Source organism: Falco naumanni, chromosome 16 (assembly GCF_017639655.2).
Source record: "Falco naumanni isolate bFalNau1 chromosome 16, bFalNau1.pat, whole genome shotgun sequence".
NCBI lineage: Eukaryota > Metazoa > Chordata > Aves > Falconiformes > Falconidae > Falco > Falco naumanni.
In genome coordinates, this window is record NC_054069.1 from 8,177,685 (window position 1) to 8,199,177 (window position 21,493).

At 47.8% G+C, this 21,493-nt stretch overlaps 1 protein-coding gene across 1 annotated transcript; it reads left to right on the top strand.

Annotated features, from left to right (window-relative positions):
- The first annotated feature begins 1,636 nt into the window (after positions 1–1,636).
- On the top strand, positions 1,637–7,412 carry LOC121098388 (heat shock factor protein 5-like). Its single transcript, XM_040616320.1, has 2 exons — positions 1,637–1,695; positions 6,646–7,412. Exons 1-2 carry the CDS (start codon positions 1,681–1,683, stop codon positions 7,183–7,185), a joined length of 555 nt encoding a protein of 184 aa, XP_040472254.1. The 5' UTR covers positions 1,637–1,680; the 3' UTR covers positions 7,186–7,412.
- Positions 7,413–21,493: the final 14,081 nt, after the last annotated feature.

Genomic DNA, 21,493 nt, shown 5'->3' on the forward strand with positions numbered 1-21,493 from the left:
GTTTGTCTTGGGGTAAGATTACTGGTGTCCTGGAAGTGCCTGTTTTGAAGTACTGCCTGCAGGGGAGCTGAGGGAGACCAGCGTAGATTTAGACATGAATATGGAGATCTCTCTCACTGGATGACGCTCCTTTTGCTTTAAGTTTAAAGGACAACTTGGCTATGTTGCTCAGGTAGAATCTTCTGGGGTGGGAGGTGGGTGTGAGAACGCAGTGAAAACATACCAAATTTTGCAAGGTTTAATCAAAACTAAAATACAGAAACTTAGGGAATCTGAGGCGTTTGAGACCTCCAGTGAATTAATTAGTGTTTCTGAGAGTGTTAGTGACATTTCACTGGAGTATGATAATACTTTTAATTTTCACTGTCACTCTAGCACTGTCTCAGTGGTTTTACTTCTGTGCCTGTGTATCTCTTAATCTCTCCGCTATCCTTTCTTCTATATATTATAACATACAGCATGCTGAAAGTGTGTTTCTTCATATGTCCACATGAAAAAGTCTGGTTTCCTTCATCATGAGAGCACAGCAGCAAGATTAGTTTGTTTGGAAAGTGATAGTTAACCTTAAGATATGTATTTAGTAAGTGAGAGAACTAAAGAATGTATGTTCAATCTTATTCTTGACTCTATTCATTTCACTTTTGAAGTCCCATTAAATGAAATCAAAGTAGAACTTTGTCAAAAGATTTATTTTTGTGTGTATTCAAACTTGTTTGTTAACTTCCGTGACAAAAAGATTTCCCTGGTTTTTCATTATGATTCTTATTGAAAAGTCAGTAACATAAAATATGCTCATGTAAGTCTTTTTTTCCCCACTAGCCTTAGACCATAATTAGTTTAAGGATTTAGTTCTGTTTACTTTCAACTATCTGCAAAACCTTTGACAGTAGTAGAATCGCATCAAAGAAATGCGTTGAAGCTTTATTATCCGAGAGTGTCTAATAATGAAAAATCAGTCATGGAGACCATGTGAGACATATTAGTTATTGGTGCCACCTGACAGTGCAAGTCCAGTCGCGCCTTTTGAATGCATCTGTGCCTGTAGGGTTCATTTACATATGAAGACCTTTCTGGTGAGTGGTAGTTTAGGAGTGGTCATGATATTCTTCGGAATGATACACTCTTGGTTAAGATAATTCATTTTCTTTGTAAGTCTTAAAATTCACATGGTCACAAGTGTGTATGAACACCTAGGCTCAGCTATGTGAATACGCTTTCTGTGGTGTATTGTGACAAGAAACTCAAGCAGCCAAATCAGAGAGGTGATACTAAGACACAAAAGACTCTGATTATGAAGTTTCTGCATGTATGTGTGTGTGTTACCAATTTTACAATATATGTTTTTAATATATCTATACATATCTTAAATATTTTTAAGGTTAAGAAATTGGTCTTAAAATTACTTGGGAGGTAACAATAAATTTCTGGAATGTCGTTTACTGTGTGATTATTGAAATGTTTAATCAAAGTAAGCAATAGAGGTCTGCACACCAGACACAAGTTCTTGCAGTCTGACAGCTGTGTTTGAATTCTTGCAGCCACACCGCAGAGCTGTTCAGCAGCAGCCCACACAGATCCTCTGGCTGGCTGTGCTGGTCCTGCTGCTTCAGCGTGCACCCACGACAGCCTTGTCCAGGTGAGCGTAGCCTACTGAAAGGAGGTGAAAGCGAAGGAGACTGTATGAATGAACTGCAGGTTTATACACTTGTGAAATTAAGGATATAAATTTGAGAATGGATCTGCTTGATAAAGTGAAAGTGATGTGGTTTACAAATACCTATTTCAAAGAACCACTGAATGTTAAACGGGTAGTTTTGTAATTCAGGTTAGGTTTCAGGGTAGCAGCATAGTGGATGTCCTCATCAGTGGAGTGTTTTTGCTTGACTTCACCAGAATCACTTTTAGTTAATGAGCCTGCATTTGTATTTGAAGAATGTTCTTGCCTGGACAAAAAGAGACTCTTTAATATTATGAAAATACTGAGAAGCAGCTCCACTTCTTTGTCCCGGACAGCTTCCTGCAGTCCTGCGTTTGATTTGATGAACGAGAAAAACTAAGGTGACTTTGTGGAATGGGCCCCACCTCGGAGATCTCTTATTAAAGATAACTCCAGTACTTCCTGTAGATGCTTTATGTAATTTTAGTGGAAACTGCGCCTTATTTGGAGGGCCTGGCTTATCAGATATCAGAAGATCTGAAGTAAAAATGCAAGAGCTTCCTTTTTTATTACAGCATAACGCATATACTTTTTTTCCCCTCACAGAGGACAAGCGAAGCAAGTTATGCTTATGCGTGTTGAAAAAGGGTTGACCTACCCAAGCTTGATCATCCAGTTTCCTGTCTTGCAAATATCAACCTTTCTCTTTTATTCGTGACTTCTTTTAAAAAATAAGCTTATCCAAGATGGGCAGGTTATGGCCAGGATAACACGTTAGTGTAAGGCTATAAATAGCCAACAGCCAGTCATGCCGTCGATATTGTAGTATTTATTTTTCGCACAGTACATCTTTGTCCTCTCACTTTGATTGTGAGCTGCTTTTGTCATCCAGGACATGAGGATCCATCTGAGCGATGGGCAGTCACAATTAAATAGCTTATCTCGGAAGGCCGAGATCCATGGGATAGTAAATCATTCCAAAGGAGTTGTCAAAGGTGGTGTTGTGGCTAGATTGAAGGATAATATACAGTGTCCAAAGGGTCTAGTAAAAATCAGTTGTTTGGAGAAGCAAGTCCGTGGGCAGTGTGTGGAGTCAGAAGAGCTTTAGGCCACTTGCTAGTGGTTGCTTTGTTTCCTGGAAACCCCCAGCAAAAAGCTGCCGAGCATCTGGGCAGCCTGCGGGAAGGCGATCCTCTGTGTGAGAAGGCCAAAGGCGAGCGGTGCCCTGCATCAGTTCCACCAGGTCAGTAACCGGCTGTCTCTGAGCAGGGTAACACAGCTATCGTACCGCGTGGATCAACGGGGCTTCTTGAGATTTCTGAGTCTTAGCATAGCATAGGTCATTTCTCCTGGAACGTGGTGACAGGCTGTGCAGGTGGTACAGAAGACAGCAGTTTGCCTGCGGTTCTTGCTGAGCTGTGGGGAATAATCAGTTTGCCTTTTGTGTGTTCTGGGGCATATACTTCCCCAGACTTCTGCTGGGGGATGTGGCAAGCTGCAATATTGAGCATCCTGCCCTGCTGGTGTATTGATCATCCATCAGTAACCACTTGCACAAATCCTCAAAAGCGATAAAATTCATCAGCCCTGGCTGACTAAGCATTTTTATTTTTCTTCACAAAAAATAGAACTATTGCATGGTATGTTTCCTATCGTTCCGCTCAATACCTTCTACCAGTTGCAGGAATTCAGTGCGATGCTGTTGAAGCGTGGTTTGCGGGGCGCTTTAGGCTGTTTGGTCCCGCTGTGTGCTGCTAGGTAGGAGTGGCAAAGCCTATACGAAACTGCTGGACCAGTCCCGAAGACAGCGAACCGTGTCGGCACGCTAGTAGTCAGCAAGCTGGTTACCAGCCCCGTTTCTGTTGGATCCAGACGGTGCTTTGTGGTCTCAGAAGGAAAAGCGGGCACTCTTGGACAAGGAAGCCTAAACCTTGTGCTGTTCCTTACTGGGTCTTGCAGAGAGCATCACTCTTAAGTTTAGGAGAGATTTAAGACAGGTGGAGTTTCTGGGTCTTGGAGGCCAGCTGCTGGGCTTGTACAGTACGCACCTGAGCTGCTGAAAGTGTTAGGTGACCCTGACTGGAACATGGGCAGACCAGGCCGGTAACTAACTGGTTGGTTGGCTGCAGTTTGCTCTCCAGAAAAAGCTACAGAGAATTACTGCGTGGAATGGCAAGGGGACATAGGTGGTTATACCCAGACATGGTGGCTGATGGTGGTGTATCTCACCAGGTTTCTGAAATGGGGGTTTCGGAGGTTTGTATTACACTCTCATCACGGTTGGTTACAAAACAGGGAGCTCAGGTACAACTTCTTACCCATTTTTCATTTGGGTTCTCTTAAGTGGGGTTTGGATTAGTGTGATGAATCAGTATCCTTGGGTAGGAATGAGTCTTTTGAGAGACCTCCTGCTATCTTCTGCAACAGCAGTGCTGGCAGCTCACAACCATTAGCTCAATACTTCCCCGCTGCTTTATCATAGATGTGAACCGAGGCTACATATTGGATTTCAGCAATTTTTTAGATTTTTTTTTTCCTGCCCCCACCTCGTTTTGTTTTTTTTTAATGGCAGCCCTGCTGTTTGATTATTGCTATTACCATGGTTATTAAGCTGTCGGTATTTCCTTGTGGAACTGAAGCGAGAGGTAACGGGAAGAAATAAACATGCAAGAAAAAAGAAGAACTTTCTGACCTTAAAAGCAGTCCTAAGTAGTTTGCTTTTATTTGTAATAAGGAATGATAATCAGCCATGTTATTTCAAAAAGAAATCAAGTCTGAACTAATTCCGATTGCCCAAGCACTCAAGCCAGATTTGTGTAGTCCTAGCGGTCCCTGAAAAGGTGTGGTTGTGCTTTAATTCCTGCACACGCTACGCTAATCTTATAAGTGAAATGCCCATCTTCTCTTTCACCACTTCTGCTAAGTCAGACCATTTTTCCTCTTGAGCTTGAATGACCAGCAAGCTATTAGTCTTTCAGGCCCTGACTTCTCAATCTTTTATCGGTTTTCCTTGTTTTGTTGCTGCCTCCCCCCATCCTTCTCCAGGTGAACTAAAAGGATTTAAATTGTACCTTTGCGTGGCCCCTTTCTCCTGTTGGAAATACACACGAGATCCTGTAGTGCATCCAAGAGGACAATATGTGCTGTAACAGCTTCAAGCTGAGGTCCCCTAAGAAGAGGCAGAAAAAGATTCAGTATGGGTGGGTTGGTTCATTGGTTTTTGGCAGGGATGATCTTATTCCTGGACGGTTTGGTAATCCGGGTCTTACTTAGAATCCTGACTACTTATGACACTAAACAAGCAAAGCAACAGAAATGAAACACCTTATTAACATTTTAAAAGAAATAGAACTGAAAAAAAAATCAAATGAGAGGAATAATGTTTGAACCTATCTCATAAAAACATAAAGGTGGCTTAGCCTTTAATGAAAAGATTTTGCTTAACAACCTAAATTCCTCAAATTCCAGGTTTTATTTCCCCCTCTGTTTCCCCCCACCCTCCACAGTTTGTGGCTATCTGCAAACTGGCACATCTACACGAATCCACACTAGGACTTGGCTTCACACACCCAGGAGACAGGATCTCATCTCTTTGTGGTATCTCCATCAGGGAGAGACCAAGTCCTTCACTGGCATTTGATCTGATACGGCTTTCCTAGTAGGTGATCCTGTAGCTTCCTGTTCTCTAATTTACTCGTCTCTGGAAGTAGCTTTTCATTAACCATGACCTCAGCTAAAAGGTCTAAGGATAGTCAGGCACTAAGGACTACTCCTTCATACTGGATCTCTTCCAAAAGAAGGCTGTATTTTAAATAGACCTGAGTTTCTGTTCAACATCATTGTATGACTTGTATTTGTCAGAAGAAATGACCCTTCTAGTGTCCTTTGACTGAGTCACCTCCAGAAGTAGCAGTACAGACACTGGCTGTTAAAATGTCATCTATCATTTCACTTGGGTAGGACTTGCTGCTTTGGAAAAACTCTTTCATTGTCTTCATTCTGTTTTAAAGGTTATTCGATATATATGAATGCTACTAAAAAAATCATCACTGGATTGCTGATTGTGTCCTGTCGTCCTGTGATGCCATTACAGTGAAAAATTTTAGTAGTGTTCAGACCTGATCTGTGATGGCAAAGGCAGAGTCTCTGTAGGTTCTACAAGAAGTGTTTCTGACCTGAAATTCTGTCGGGTTTTTATGCAGATCGATGCAGACTTTGAGTTGTGCCTCTGTGGGACACTGTCATGACAGGAGAGTCCAGATGTGAGGCTGTGACAGGCAGGGCAGTTTTGCAGTATTTGCTTTCATCGGTATTTGAACTCCCACTCATCCTGGGACTGGGGCGTCCCTGGGGGGCACCCCTTGTGTAGATGTGCCTATGGACAATCACTTGAGGAGGAAAATGGTATTATTGGTTAAGAAGCGGTGAGTTCCTCAAGTTGTGTTGTCCATATGCACATTTACAGCATATGGACCTTTTTCTTTTGCTTAAAAATGTTGCGGTTTATACTGATTTTTTTATACAACAACAGGAATGCTTGAGTTTCAGAAGGAACTGAAGGCAGGTGGATTTTCTCTCTCATTTTCTATTACGTATGTGGCACGTGAAGAGGGTGGTTCTAGTGTACCCCCACAGGGCCTACTAAGACCAGAAGTCTCTGATTTGAGTGCTTGGGTATATTTAACACCTGCGGTGCAAAGGGTGTGCAGACAATGCATCTGCAGGCATACACCAGCTCCTAGTAAGTAACCTTCTCTCCAGGATAGACCATGAATAGAAGAAAGGAAACGTGCCAAGAGTAAGGTGGTTAATGAAAACCAAGACAAAGCAGTAGCTTTTTTCTTTTTTCTTCTGGTTAAACTTGCTATTTTAACTGAGAATAACGGACAATCTTTCAAGCTTTTGGATAAATGGATAAACAGAATCAATACACATCCTGTCACGGTAATTTTTTGATACAAAAGTTCACTGCATTTTGCTTTTTCCAGAATCCTCCAATGCAGTCATCTTACGAAGCTGAACTGATGCCGTCTGACTGGCTATGTAATATATCTGAAGAAAACAGGAAGGCAGAAGTCAGTCTTGAAGCCACGTTTCAGGTTGCCGCTGAGGTGCGTTCATCATGCAAAGCTGAAAAGGTGGCAGTGGCACCTGTAGAGAGCCAGTATTCGACCCTGGAATTTAATGGAAATCAGGCACTGCCTGTTAATAGTTACACACCTTCTTCAACTGAGGAAAGCCAGCTGGAATGTCTCACTCCTGTAACTTCAGACACATCATTTCTGGTGGAAGCAGATGGAGCACTGGATTTGTCTCCGTTACAGCCTTCTGACATTCTTTGTGCTGCCGATACCACTCTGTCTATAGAAACTGCTGCTGCTGCTAAAATACTACAAAAACTTCTGACCACACAGGAAGCAGATGAAAAACGGAGCAAAGAATCAAATCACCGCCCAGCTGAGTTCTCCCTCGTGTTTTTTCAGGAAGAATTGTTCAGTCCAGAGCAGGTAAGGGGTAAGGAGAGGTAAACCAACATCTTTCTTGAGCTAACTATGTTTGATAGTAATGCTAGGGTCTGGACCGATAGCTTTTCAATATTCTTGCCTGCTTAAGAACTGAAGGCTTCTTTAATTAAGCTTTTAATGGACAGTGAAGGGTTTGCTTGGTAAAGCAAGATATAAAAAAGAAGAGGGAATGAAAAAGTATCCCATGTTTCCCATGTTAATGAGCATGACATGTGTCAGCCTGTTGGCCTAGTTAGGGTGCTCATTTGCATGGGAAACATGCGTAGTGCAGGTGTATTCGTGGTGATGAAGTGGATGCTTTTTTAGGTTGTAACGTACCATCTTTAATCTCCAACAAAGAAGAGTATTTTGAGAATTTCTGCTGGAGGCAGGTTTTTGCTTAAATTTAGATAAACGGTTAGATTGTTTCTGATAAATAGTTGTTAAGTTCTGTTTTCTGTGGAAAGTATAGTTTATTGACATTTGACTGGTATAAAGCATCTTCATTGGTTTATACTTTGTGGTGTACAACAAGTTGTAATTGTACTTCGGTGTACCTGGTCTTCCCGGTATGTAAAATTGTAAGTCTCATGAGGGGTGAGGGGCATTCTAGATGTTACTCTGTTAAGGTAGCAAATGCGTGCTCTGCTTTTTTTTTTTGTTTTGTTTTGAAAACAAGGTAAGCTCAGGAGATTGACTGCATCTGTTTCTGCTGCATGAGACCTACCTTGCATGTAGGCACTCAATCTCATTTTTGTGTGTGCATTGAAGCTACTGTTCTATTGTTCTGTCGGTAGCTTGACGCCTTCACTGAAGTTTCTAGATCGGAAATCATCAGCTGGCGCAAACCTCCCATTGTTGCTTTCAGCATTATAAAGATTAGTCCTCTTCCTCTTGGGTATCTTTCTAGAAAGGGATGTGTATTCTGATCAAGCCTCTGCATAGCTCAAGCCTAGGCTAGACTGTTCTGCCCAGTACCGTGTAGGGAAGAGCACATCCCTGTGCTAGTGCATAGAGTTGGCAGTACTCCTTAATTGGTGCCCACTCATTATATTAAGTGTTGACCGCACTTTAAATGTTGTCGGTTTTGAGAATTTTTGAACTGCATTTTTAGAATGATAGGTTGTCCCTTGTTGAAGGCCTTTGGAATCCGTGACCCGAACTTCCTTGTCAAGAACTGGGGGAATTAAGCACATGAACCACGTAGTTGTTTGGGAGGGAGGTTTTGTATATTTGTGAGAATCCTGATGTTGGTCCTGGACTGTAACTGGTTAAATAACTGGCCTCATTTTTTGAGCAATTGAAAAGCAATTCAGGGAATGTTCAGTGTTTTGTTTGACAGATTCCCTGTTTCTGTTAGAACTACTCTTCAACTAGTCTCCTCCTCCCAAACTCGGGAGAGGGAAGGTTAACTTAACACCCTGCTTGTCCAGAGCCTGGGGTCATGGCAGGTGCAGAACTCTCCAGAGGAGGCTTCTGTGCCTGTACTCCTCACATCAGGCTCCAGCACAGTTTTCTTCCTCATCCCTGAATCTGGAAGCACTCAGACTTTCAGTGCCTGTTGGTACCGTGTGTTTTAGAGCAAGCTTATGACAGAATAGTGGACGTGCACAGAAGACCGCTCTATTCCTCTCTATACAAGCAGAGGGGGAGCAAATTCCTCCACCGTTCATACAAGAGCATCAGAACAGCTCTGCTGGGTCAGATCAAAGGTTTGTCTTGCCCAGCGTCAAGTCTCAAAACAACAGCTGTAACCTGATGTGTAGGGAAGAGCAAGAACAAGGAGCGCAAACAGAGCAGGGCATTCCTGCTTACACATTCCAGCTACTTTCAGCCCGAAGACTTGCGATGATACCGTGTACTTCATCTCGGGTTTCTGCTCTGTGGACTGAAGTCAGCCCTTGAAACTGTCGGTTTTAGCATACGGGACCTTTTGACCAAGCTGGTACTGTTCTGTTTTCTGTTCCGTTCACAGTATTTCCCAGCATTTAATTACTCTTGTGACCAGCACTGAGCCTTGAACTGTCTTCCTCATAGAAGTAACAGTTTAGTAGAAACCTGCTTTATTCTGCTTTCCCGATTTCCTAAAAGACAGCAAATTAAAGAGCAGCTCTTTACATGAAAAGAGTTAGTACATTCAACAGTTCAGATCCAGCGTTGTCCTCTCAGCCTCAGTCAATTTCTGTCCTAGACTTCTAGAGAATTTGGCCTTCAATGGGCATCTCTTATTCCACTCCTACTCCTAAGAAATGTTTTATTTTCTTCTTAAAGTGGAAATAGAACATTTCTGTAATGCTTGACCAAGAGGAATTTGCCTCCGATTTCGTTCAGTCTCCTTGGCAGCATACCTATGTGAAGGCTGAAACGCTTGCTTTCTTTGGGGAAGGTTAATCCAGCAAACCCCATTCATGCGAGTTGCTAATTTTAGTGCCTCAGCTTCCCATCATGGTTCGAGCTGGGTACAGGTATAGTCCAGTCAGTGTCTCGTAAGTCGTGTAAGTAGTGAGATGCAGCAGTTTTGGCGTTTTTCAGTAACTGAAGTGAAAAGGCAAAACTTTCACGTCTGTCAGCTTTGGTAGCTTTGCTTGATTCTCTGCCGAACAATGTTTTGGACTCTGAAGTTGCAGAAGTATTAGACCTGAGTGGAGGGTCTGTCCACAGGTGCGGTGAATCCATGGTCAGAAACATGCTCGCTTAAAAGACCAAACAATAAAAAAAAGGGATAGCTTGGGAACCAGACTTGTGTGGGCTAGGCCGATGCTGTTAGGATGAAAATGGTATTATTACCTATTACATTAGATTACTGAAGAGTTGGTGTGTAAGATTCTATAAACACAGTGATAAAAAGAAATCTGAAAGGGGTGCTGTGCAGTATGACTGCTCTTCAGTTTCCACACACGCAGCTGTGAGGGTTAAAATTGGACACAGCATTGGAAGTACAGGTTCACCAGTGAGGGGGAATGACATTTCCTCAGTTTGCTGGCCATGCTCGTCCCGGTGTAGCCCAAGGTGTCGTTAGCCTTACTGGGCACTGCAGCATCCCCAGGTCCTTTGCAGAACTGATAGTTAGAGTGTCTAGACTACTCTCACCACGTAGGCTAGTAACAGTTTCTTAATAATGGTGATCCCAATATGCATGTTATTTGTTTTTTCTTTATCAGACACTGCAATTTGGTTTCTACATCCCCTGCCTGGTATTGCTTTTCATTATTCTCGTCTTTTTAAATAATGGAGTTTGCAGAATTGTTTCTAGAGCAGTTGTCCGGTGGAATATCCAGTTTAGAATGCTTACCTGAGAAATCTTCCCTTCTCTCACTACTTGATGAAGGCTGCTCACTAATTTTTCTAGAACTTGCTATTATGTAAATGTCGCCAGGAATAGAGAAGTCATCATCACTCGTGAGACTTGGATTCTAGCTGGTGAAGGTAGTGACCTACAGCCTGCCTTCCTTCTTTGTTTTTGTGCCTGGGAAGGGGTTGTGGTTCAGACATTAGACAAAAGGCACTGCTAGCCACGTGTTTTTCACGTGGCCTTGTTAACAGTACTAAAGCAATACATCCAGACAGCACATTTCAAAGAGGAAAAAAAGAGTCAAATGGGTATCCAGCAAGTGCAGGAGGTGTGTGGGAGGGAACTAGTTCTCCCTGGAGTACTCCATTACTGTATTTGCACAGGCCTTTTTGAATGTTATTATAGAACTTTGTCAAGCAATGTATGTGTGTTTCTATTGATACGTATACACATAGCCTGTTATATACTCCACATTGAGTAATGACAGGTGGTGAGCGTGATTTTTGGAAAGACTATCTTATTACCAAGTGTGACCTCTTGTCTTCTGTAAACTCACACATAATGGTTTTCAAAAGCTTTTTTTCCCCTTAATAGAAGGAAACATTGCAGGCTCTGAGCAGTCATTCATCTTTAGGTTATTGATGGATGAGATATTTGCAGAAGAGATGACTATTCTAGAACAGGTGATACTGTGAAAATTTTTCTGTCTAAAGGTAGATTCCAGGTGCTTAACTTTGGGCCTGTACTGCCTCAGTGAAATAGAAACAGAACTTGGTTGTTCGGGCCTTTTTTTTTTTTAAGCTACAGGTTTTTGCCACATGATCATGGAAATGTACCAGTTTACCAAATGGTTGCCTGCAAAATACATGTAGAGCAGCAGCAGAGGGCTCTAAAAAGCAAGCAACACGTTATAACTTAATGTCTTAATGCCCCAGTCCCGGTCCAAGCCGCGGGGGTCTCTGTTCCGAGGATCCCGGTCCCAGTCCCGATCCGCGGTGGTCCGGGTCCCCGGAGTCCCGGTCGCGGTCCCGAGCCGCGGGGGTCCCGGTCCCCGGGGTCCGGAGATCCCGGTCCCGAGCCTCGGGGGTCCCGGTCACAGGGGTCCCGGTCGCAGTCCCGAGCCACGGGGGTCCCGGGTCCCGGTGGTCTAGGTCCCAGTCCTGAGCTGCGAGAATCCCGGTCCTGGTCCCGGTCTCGGTCCGAGCCGCGGGGGTCCCAGTCCCGGTTCCGAGCCGCGGGGGTCTTGGTTCCGAGGATCCCGGTCGCGGTCCCGAGCAGCGAGGGTCCCGGTCCCCGGGGCCCCGGTCGCGGTCCCGAGCCGCGGGGATCCCGATCCAGAGCCGCGGGGGTCACGGGTCCCAGCGGTCCAGGTCCCAGTCCTGAGCTGCGAGAATGCCGGTCCTGGTCCGAGCCGCAGGGGTCCCAGTCCCGGGGGTCTGGGTCCCGGTCCCTGCTCCGAGCCACGGGGGTCTCGGTTCCGAGGATCCCGGTCACGGTCCCAAGCCGCGGGGGTCTCGGTTACAGGGGTCCCTGTCCCGAGCCACGTGGGTCCCTGTTCCGAGCCGCGGGGGGTCCTGGTCTCGGGATCCCGGTTCCGAGTCGCGGGGGTCCCGGTCCCCAGGGTCCAGAGGTCCCCGTCCCGCGCCGCGGGGGTCCCGGTCCCTGGGGTCCCGGTCCGGGTCCGAGCCGCGGTGGTCCCAGTCCCCAGGGTCACGGTTCGCTCCCGAGCCGCGGGGGTCACGGGTCCCAGTGGTCCAGGTCCCAGTCCTGAGCTGCGAGAATCCCGGTCCCAGTCCCGGTCCCGGTCCGAGCTGCGGGGGTCCCAGTCCCGGGGGTCCGGGTCCCGCTCTTGATCCCCAGCCGCGGGGGTCCCGGTCCCGGTCCCTGGTCCGAGGCGCAGGGGTCCGGTCCCGGGGTCTTGGCCCCAGTCCCGGTCTGAGCCGCGGGGGTCCCGGTCCCTGTCCCGAGCCGCCGGGTTCCTGGTCCCGAGCCGCGGAGTCACGCGTCCCAGTCCTGAGCTGCGAGAATCCCGGTCCCGGTCCGAGCCGCGGGGGTCCCAGTCCCGGTCCCGAGCCGCGGGGTTCCCCGTCCCGAGCCGCGGGGGTCCCGGCCCTGTCCCGAGCCGCAGGGTGTCCCGGTCCCCGGGGTCTCGTTCGCCGTCCCGAGCCTCGGGGGTTCCAGTCCTCGGGGTCCCGGTCCTGGTCGCGAGCCACGGAGGTCCCGGTCCCGAGCCGCGGGGGTCCCGGTCACCAGGTCCCGGTCGCGGTCTCGAGCCGCGGGGGTCCCGAGTCGCCGGGGTCCCGGTCCCGAGCCGCGGGGGTCCCAGTCCCGGTCCCGAGCCGCGGGGTGTCTCGGTCCCCGCGGTCCCGGTCCCTGGTCAGAGCCGCGGGGGTCCCGGTTCGAGCCACGGGGGTCCTGTTCTCGGTCCCGAGCCTCAGGGTGTCCCGGTCCCCAGGGTCCCGGTCGCGGTCCCGAGCCGCGGGGGTCCCAGTCCCGGTCCTGAGTCGCTGGGTGTCCCGGTCCCGTGGTCCCGGTCTCGGTCCCGAGCCGCCGGGGTCCCAGTCCCGGTCCCGAGCCACGTGGGTCCCGGTCCCGGTTTCGAGCGTCGAGGGTCCCGGTCCCGGGAGTCCCGGTCCCGGTCCCTGGTCCGAGCCACAGGGGTCCCAGTCCCAGGGGTCTGGGTCCCGGTCCCTGGTCCGAGCCGCAGGGGTCTCGGTTCCGAGGATCCCGGTCCCGGTCCCGAGCTGAGGGGTGTCCCGGTCCCTAACCGCGGGGGTCACGGCTCCCAGTGGTCCCGGTCCCAGTCCTGAGCTGCGAGAATGCCGGTCCCGGTCCCGGTTTCGGTCCGAGCCGCGAGGGTCCCAGTCCCGGTCTCGGTCCAAGCCGTGGGGGGTCCCAGTCCTGGTTTCGAGCTTCGAGGCTCCCGGTCCTGGGAGTCCCGGTCCCGGTCCCTGGTCCAAGGCGCAGGGGTCCGCTCCCGGGGTCTTGGCCCCAGTCCCGGTTCGAGCCGCGGGGGATCCCGGTCTCGATCCCCAGCCGTGGGGGTCCCGGTCCCGGGGTCTTGGCCCCAGTCCCGGTCCGAGCCGCGGGGGGATCCCGGTCCCGATCCGTGGGGGTCCCGGTCCCGGGGTCTTGGCCCCAGTCCCAGTCCGAGCCGCGGGGGGATACCGGTCTCGATCCCCAGCCGTTGGGGTCCCGGTCCCGGGGTCTTGGCCCCAGTCCCGGTCCGAGCCGCGGGGGTCTCGGTTCCGGGGATCCCAGTCCCGGTCCCGATCCGCGGTGGTCCGGGTCCCCGGAGTCCCGGTCGCGATCCCGAGCCGAGGGGGTCCCGGTCCCCGGGGTCCGGAGGTCCCGGTCCCTAGCCTCGGGGGTCCCGGTCACAGGGGTCCCGGTCGCGGTCCCGAGCCACGGGGGTCCCGGGTCCCGGTGGTCTAAGGTCCCAGTCCTGAGCTGCGAGAATCCCGGTCCTGGTCCCGGTCTCGGTCCGAGCCGCGGGGGTCCCGGTGCCGGGAGTCCCGGTCCCGGTCCCTGGTCCGAGCCGCAAGAGTCTCGGTTCCGAGGATCCCGGTCGCGGTCCCGAGCCACGTGGGTCCCGGTCCCGAGTCACGTGGGTCCCGGTCCCGAGCTGCGGGGGTCCCAGTCCCGGTCTCGAACCGCAGGGTGTCCCGATCCCAGGGTCTAGGTCCCGGGCGGGTGCAGTACCCATTTATGGTCGGCAGGTGGCAGCAGGTCCCCACCAGCCCTGTGCTGAGCACTGGCCGGGCGAGCCCCGGGCCGGGTCTCAGCCCAGTTTACACCACCGGGCCCCGGGAGTGCCCGCTGCGGCTGCGGGGTTCCCTGCGCTCTGCCCTTTGCCCACTCGCAGCCCGGGCACTCATACTCATTGCCTCCGTATGCAAAAGCATCTACGTGCCTCAAGCATTTCAGTCCTTTGCGTATGATGCGCTCTGTTTCGCTGTGGGAAACGGGTGCATTTGCTCTGTTTGCATTTGGAAGCAGCTGTTAGTAACAGCACCTTTAAATTATTTTTTTACAAAAGAGAAGAGACCTTGCAAGACTGCACTTTCTGAGTAGGGAAAAACGAGCGGTGTAAATATGTGGCTTAGGAGAAGCTCCCACTAGGTTTCCCCTTGCACCACTAAGCCATCACGAGCTCTTGTGTTCACAGCCGCTCCCCGCGACGGGAAAGTCAGCCGTTACCGGAGTGAAGGGGTGCAGAGTACGCGGCAGGGCTGAAAGGTGGCACAAGGGAGCGGGGTCTTTCCTCCTCCTGCCTCCCTCCCTCCCCCCACCCGCCCCCCGCCCCCCGGCAGCGGGTACCCTCCGGCGAGGATTTGCTTTCCGCTGTGCCAGCCGGTCGGGGGGCAGCTCGGTTGCTCTCGGCAGCGCGTCTGTAAGCGAGTGCAGCGCTCTGCAGGCGGAGTCAGCGGCGGGCCGGGGGGCTGTGACACCGAGCGGCAGCTGCTCTGGGCCAGCAGCTTCGCCTCGGGACCGAGCCCCCCCCCGGCAGCCGCTGTGGGCACAGCCCGCACCCCCCCGCAGAGCCCCGGGGCCGGCAGGCTGAGGGGAGCCCGCGGCGGCACCGAGCCCCGGCCCCGCGCGGAACGGCAGCCCAGCCCCCGCCCGCCGCAGCTCGAACGGGCGGCTGGTGCTTCTTCTCGTGCTGGTGCTTCTCACTTTGCCCCGGTAGCCGTGCGGAGCGCACCACAGGAGCTGTGCTGCCCGCTTTCTGGGGCGAGATGCGGAGCCGCTGCCTTTGCACTTGTCCGCAGCCAAAATGCTGCGTGAGCCGGGTTTTGGCTAGCTAACGACTATGAAGTCGTTCTCGAAGCAAGTGGTGGAGTCATAGTGTTACCGAAATCTTGGAATGAAGAACTTATCGCCACCAATGTGATGTAGATAAGCAGACACTTCTTTACTGACGGCCGGGTGCGAGAGCGAGTCCTCTCACGATCAATGCACGCCAGGTCTCAAAATCAAATACCATATATAGAACTTATTAATACATATTCATTAAGTATTCACGCATAACCATGATATTTCCCGTAAATCATTAACATATTCTCCTCCTATATCCGATTCTGCGCAGTAGAGCTTAGAAAGGTCTAGAAATGGGTCTGGGGTACGATTTGGGTAGGTGGTATGTGAGTCGGTGGTCGCGATCTCCCCCTGCCGGAATTACCTGCTACTAAAGTTCACGGTTTCTTGGCAGGTAACCACAAGCTGTTCCAGTCGACTCTTCCCAATTTCCATTAATCTCATATTCTGACATCTCAATACACTTTCTACATACAGAAGACTGGTCAGATACAAAGAAACCTTTCAAACCCTAAATTATTACCGAAGTTTCAACAATAATTCCAGCCCATTCTTCTGGCCTTGGTACAGGATGTACAGAGGGTCTCACAGCAGCTTTTACTGAGCAATTATAAGTTTCCTCAAAATATATTTTTATCCTTCTATATTTCTATTCTATAAAATAATTCTATAAAATCAAATAATCAATCAAATAAAGTCAATCAATCTTAACTTATTAACAAATCGGTAACAATAGTATACTACTGTGTGTGGGTGAGTGTCCCGCAACCCAGGGGAAAAGTGTCTGAGCTGCAGCAACAGCAAACTAGTTGTCCGATACCACAGTTGAAGGGAAAGTCTCGCGCTTCCCCTGTTCCAGCCTTGCAGTCCTGCTACTGCTTGTTGTGTTTGGTGAGCATAAGGACCGCTGAGCTGGCTGGAACTGACTGAAAGAAGGACTGGTTGAGCTGACCAAAGAGCGAGTCTCCCCTAGAAAAAGACCATTACTATAGTTATACAGCAAACACCCTAAAAATCATTCTTCTTGTTTAAGTTTTATAAGAAATATATATATATATAAAAAAAGAAATATTTAAAGAACTGTATAGATCTGTGCTAGAAAACCTAGGACATCTACTTACAGGTAGTACAGTAGAACTCCTCCTTACTGATTCAAAACAATCCATCCAAGACACAAGCTGAGGGAAAACTTCTGCTGTTTTTGAGTCGGTTACTGTACTCTGTCAGCAGCACATTGCTGGAGACAGAAGAGAAGAATTAATGTCTTCTGGAAGAATACAGTGTCCAAAAGAAATGCAAACCCAGCATCACTAAATTTGCACCCCAATCTAGAATGTTAACTGTGTCCTCAGCAGCATCAAAACAGGTTTGCAAATGCACAAAATTTATAACTATTGCATGTATTGTTGCGATGACGTAATGAAAATAAAAAGGCATGCCCAGTGACTAATGTTCACTCTGATTGAATACTTATTTCCATTGAATTTTAAACTCATTGGATGAAAAACTTGCTCAACAACTTTTTTTTTTTTTCTTGAAAAGAGCCCTTTAGCAAGTGTTGTGACCACTCCTTAAATGGTTTTCAGTTCAGTGGTCCCCCTAAAGAGTTCTCCAGTTAAGCTCATTCTATTATGCACGTGTGAAATATTTTTTTTCTTCCTAGCCTGAAGTTTTCTTTTAACCTAAACGTAGCTAGCTTAAATTGATATCACCTAGGCTCTTTTACCTTTATGCTACTCTTTTCCAATAGCCATGATGTTTTGTTCGCCTCTCAGATGGGAAAAGTGTGTGCTTGTAGAATGGTAGTGCATTTTTGTCCATGGGGTACAAAAACAAGGGCGTATTGGAACCACGCTGTTACAGGTCTGAATGTTAAAGCTTGATCTAAAAACAAAAGAGTTAACAGTATTCTGTTAACTATTGTGATTTGAATTAAAAAAAAAAAAAGGGAAAGGCGGGCAGGGGGGGAGACACGGACACGACAGACACCAGAATACAGTAATATTATCCGGAAATCCTGTGTCTTTGCATCTCACGTACATTCTCATTGTTTCTTCACTCCTTTCCTGTTTGCACAGGTGAAACGGATCAGCACTTCATGTGGCAAGTTGTTTTTCTTCCCTTCCTCCTGAAGGGGAGGCAACTCCCTGCTACTCTTGGACTTCTTGGTTTCAGCAACACCTTGATGGAGCGGATAGAGATAAGGAGCATTAGATGCGGGAGCTGGAGCAGTATCAGAAGACTGAAGCCTATAAATCTTTAGCAGGAAAGCACAGGACAGACAAAAGGCAAATCACACAGACAAGGTATTGAATGGGACAAAAATATGTGCCTGGAACAACACAAGATTCCCAGCTGGTTGTGCAGACTGACGCTCGTTTACAGCCTTTGATGTAAAGGCTTGTTAAAACGTGGATGCTCATCTCAGGGAGCTCATCTGCGGGTGTGAAATGGAACATTTTTCTTCGGGCAAATCCTAGTTTCATAAATATGACATACAGCAACCTACACCAGAAATAATAATTGTCATTATTTCGCCACAGCAGTGACCAAACCATTGTTAATTGTTCTCCATTGTTCTGGTATTGCTTGTTAAAGAAAATGTGTTTTGAATTCAGAAATTTAAAGTGCTAAAGCAGCTAAAGTGGCAGAACCAGGCCTCGTTCCCAGTACAGCCCTAATCCAAGGCTGGTTTAACACCCAGTCCAGTTAATCACTGGGAGAACAGAGAAACAACAGATGATCAACTTGTGCACACAGGTGCTCGCAGAAACGCAGATGTTTCAAGAAAAAAAAATCAGTATATGTGAATAGGAATTGCTCAAAGACTAAGTGTGCTTGAAGGAGTGTGTGAGTTAAAGCAGGCAGAAAGAAGATCACGATCCGAGGAGGAGCCTGGAACCGAGGCAGAGACTGGAAGCAAATAGATGAATCAACAGGGACAGGGTCAGGTGATGGATTTGCAGAATGGACAAGACCAAAGGAAACTTCTAAAAACCTCGGGCATTGACTAATGATTTGATAAGTGTATATAAGCCGTGCTGTGTCCCTTTGCTCTCTGCCACTCGCTGGGGCGGTGGCCCAGCTCTGAGGGGCGATTAAAGCAAACCCAGTGGTACCCACGTCTGTGTAAATTTCTCCTTTAACACTATACGTGAAGCCTATGACAGAAGTGCTGGTAATCCACTGGTGTTGTGACTGTTGACTGATGTCCCGTGTTAGAACAAATACAAGTACAATGGCTAACAGGCCTCACGTGCATGAAGAACATGAGAACGGTGGTGCTGGGTCAATGGGTCTGTGCTTTTCTCTGGTGCTCTCCTTGCTACCACCTAGCACTCAGCTGGCAAGCTCATGGGCACAGCCAGGACCAGTCCAGCCTCTTGTTTTCCAGGGAGCCGATCACCACACATATGGGAAACAGACAGTAGACAAGACCTAGTTCTTCAAATCCTTTCCGTTGTTTTGCTAGAGAATCTAAAGTTTGATAGACCTTATTTTGTTTGTATTTACATTGGCACTTCAGTGGGTCCAGACTAAATGGCCACTCTCTACCTGACTGCTGCAAAAATTGGTTTGAGCCCTCGGTTAGTAACCAGCCGTTGGTTAACTTCGTCTTTGAAATACAGCAACCTATGGTGGAATAGGAAACTGAGACAGTTAGGGACATCGGTTGTATTTACTCGAAGGAGGTGGAAAATTTTCTAGGGAAATTTAATAGTGTTAGCATAAAAATCCTGTATGTGGCACACGAGCGACTGCTCTAGGCAAATAAATGGCTTTTTAGAATTAGAAGCCATCCCTGCCTTAAGTGACACATTTAGAAAAAGTCTCTGCGTGAATATTAAGCTCACACAGCAAAGCTGCAGCTACCTGATAGCACAGTATTTTTCCTGGTTTGGAGGATTTTTTTATTCACCTAAAACTTTCCAACGGTCGTCACTGCTAGTTTATTCCCTGTATGACAAATAAGTAGTAAATGAAGGTGTTTTCATACAATGGAACAATCTGCATGCTTGCATTTTTTTCACAGCTGTTGCAAAGATGTACTTGAAACCCTGAAGAGCTTTTGCTTTTTATACTACTGAAAACCACACTACACAGCTTTTTGCAAATTTCCAGTCTGCAGAATCGCAGAGTAATTGTTCGTTTGTTTCCGTGAAAGAAAAAAACCCCAACACATCTTCCTTTAGAGGCAATATTTTGCTGCAGATTTTAGTTCTATCTTTTCTATTTCATCTACCTCTTCTCCAGCTCAGAAAGGTCTACTTCTTTAGAAATTCTTTTCATTTGATGTGTTAGAATATCTCTGTGTAGTAGTCGAAAAGGATCTGGACCTGCCCTTTGTCTCACTCAATTCTCATTTCTATAATACATGCAGTTTTCCTTTACTTATTAAAGAAAATTACCAAATCCCATACAGCTACCTGGGATCATGGATCAATCTGAATATGCGTGGCCCAGCACTACTTTTTGCAACTGATCTAAAATTCTGTGCCAAATTCTATCATAACCCAGGAATGGAAATAATAGGGATGACATACTTTGCATATCTTCTCTGCAGGTTGTTACGACCCGCTGCAAGTAAATAAGAAAAAATACAGGTAGTGGACATTTCTAAATAAACCTCTGACATCTGAAGAAGTCATTTTAATATCAGATTTATTCTCACCATACTTTCTGCATGGAAGACCAGAAGAATCTATGCTTTTAATACAATTTGTGCAGGAAAGCACTGGCAAAAATACTAGAGTACTTGTAATGTTTGTTCCTACACCAAACATGCTGAGGTGAGGCTTAAAAGCCCCCCTGTGAATTCACATTTGCCGCAGTGCTGTTAGTAAAAGCTGTAACTATTCATATTTTTTTGAGAATGCTTAAAATAAAACACAACCTAACTCTCAGTTATAGAACAGTGTAGCACAGCAAAGACGTTATCATCTAATTTTTTCATTATAAGATGTGGGTGCATAACCAGGAAGAACACTAACAATTACTTCTTAGTAAACCTTTCCAGCATAAAACCATTTAGTGGGGCAGTGCAAATCAGAACATACTCTGACTTTAACATGAAAGAACACTTCTGCTGTATAGGTAGACAAAAAAATTGACTTAGTGGGGTATTTTCGTTCCCACAGTGCTGTTTCCTCTCCTTTCATTGTCCGTAACCTAGCTACCCAGTGATTTTTGGGGGACGTTAGGGTTAGCATAGATGTTAGGTTAGCTTTAGATGCTTTACATGTTAGAGATGCATTCCTCGTGATTCTGCTCCACGCACAAGAAAAAGCCCGGCTTGCCTTTGCCTGGAGCGGGACTCAGTATGTTTTCAAACAGTTTTCCGCAAGGATACAAACACTGCCCCACTATCGCTCACAATGCTCCGGCCACAGCCTTAGCACAGGTCACCATTCCACCTGGCCTCACAGTGTATCGATACATCGATGGCATCCTCAGCAGGGCAGAAGGGCCAGAAAGCGTTACAGATGCAATGAAAAACATTTGGGCAACACTAACCAAGTTGGGACTGGAAGTCCCAGAGTCAAAGTGCCAAGGGCCAGCACGAGAAGTTAAATTCCAAGGAGTCTGGTGGGTTGCAGGAGCTGCCTCTCTTCCACCAGACACACTGGAAAAGAAAGAATCCGGGCACAATCCATCCAGTACGCTGGAACTACAACAAGTTCAAGGGACTGTGAAGTCCTGGCATAACCATAGTCCTGCCTTTTCCGTCATTGCTCGTCCCTGGTAGAATTTGTTATAAAAGGGAAAATCATGGCAGTGGACATCTCATCAGCTCTGTGGTACCGTCAAGTTCCCCTTCCTGCAGGAGCATAACAGAGCCTGGCCGCGGGCTCTCCACTCCGCTCCAGCCCCCGTTACCCCTGTCAGCACGTGCTGAGGTTGCAGGCTGCGCTGCTTAGGGAGCCGTGGCAACACACATTTAGGATGGTGAATGCCGGCCATCCTGAAAGCCACAGCTGTCTCTTACCCTAAAAAGCTTCCTGTAATACTATGCTTCTCTGAGGTCCCACTTTTCTCGAATTGCCCCCACCCCAAAGCAATTTCCCCACAGGGTCCCTAAGCAAGGCAGTAGAGGAGTGGCTCTCTCAAACTCCCTCCCAGCCCTGCCCTGGATGAAAGAAGGCAGAAAGAAGCCTTCAAATGAGGACAGTTCTGGCTGCAAGAGAACACAAGCTGACCAGGTCTTGGGATCCACTGACATCA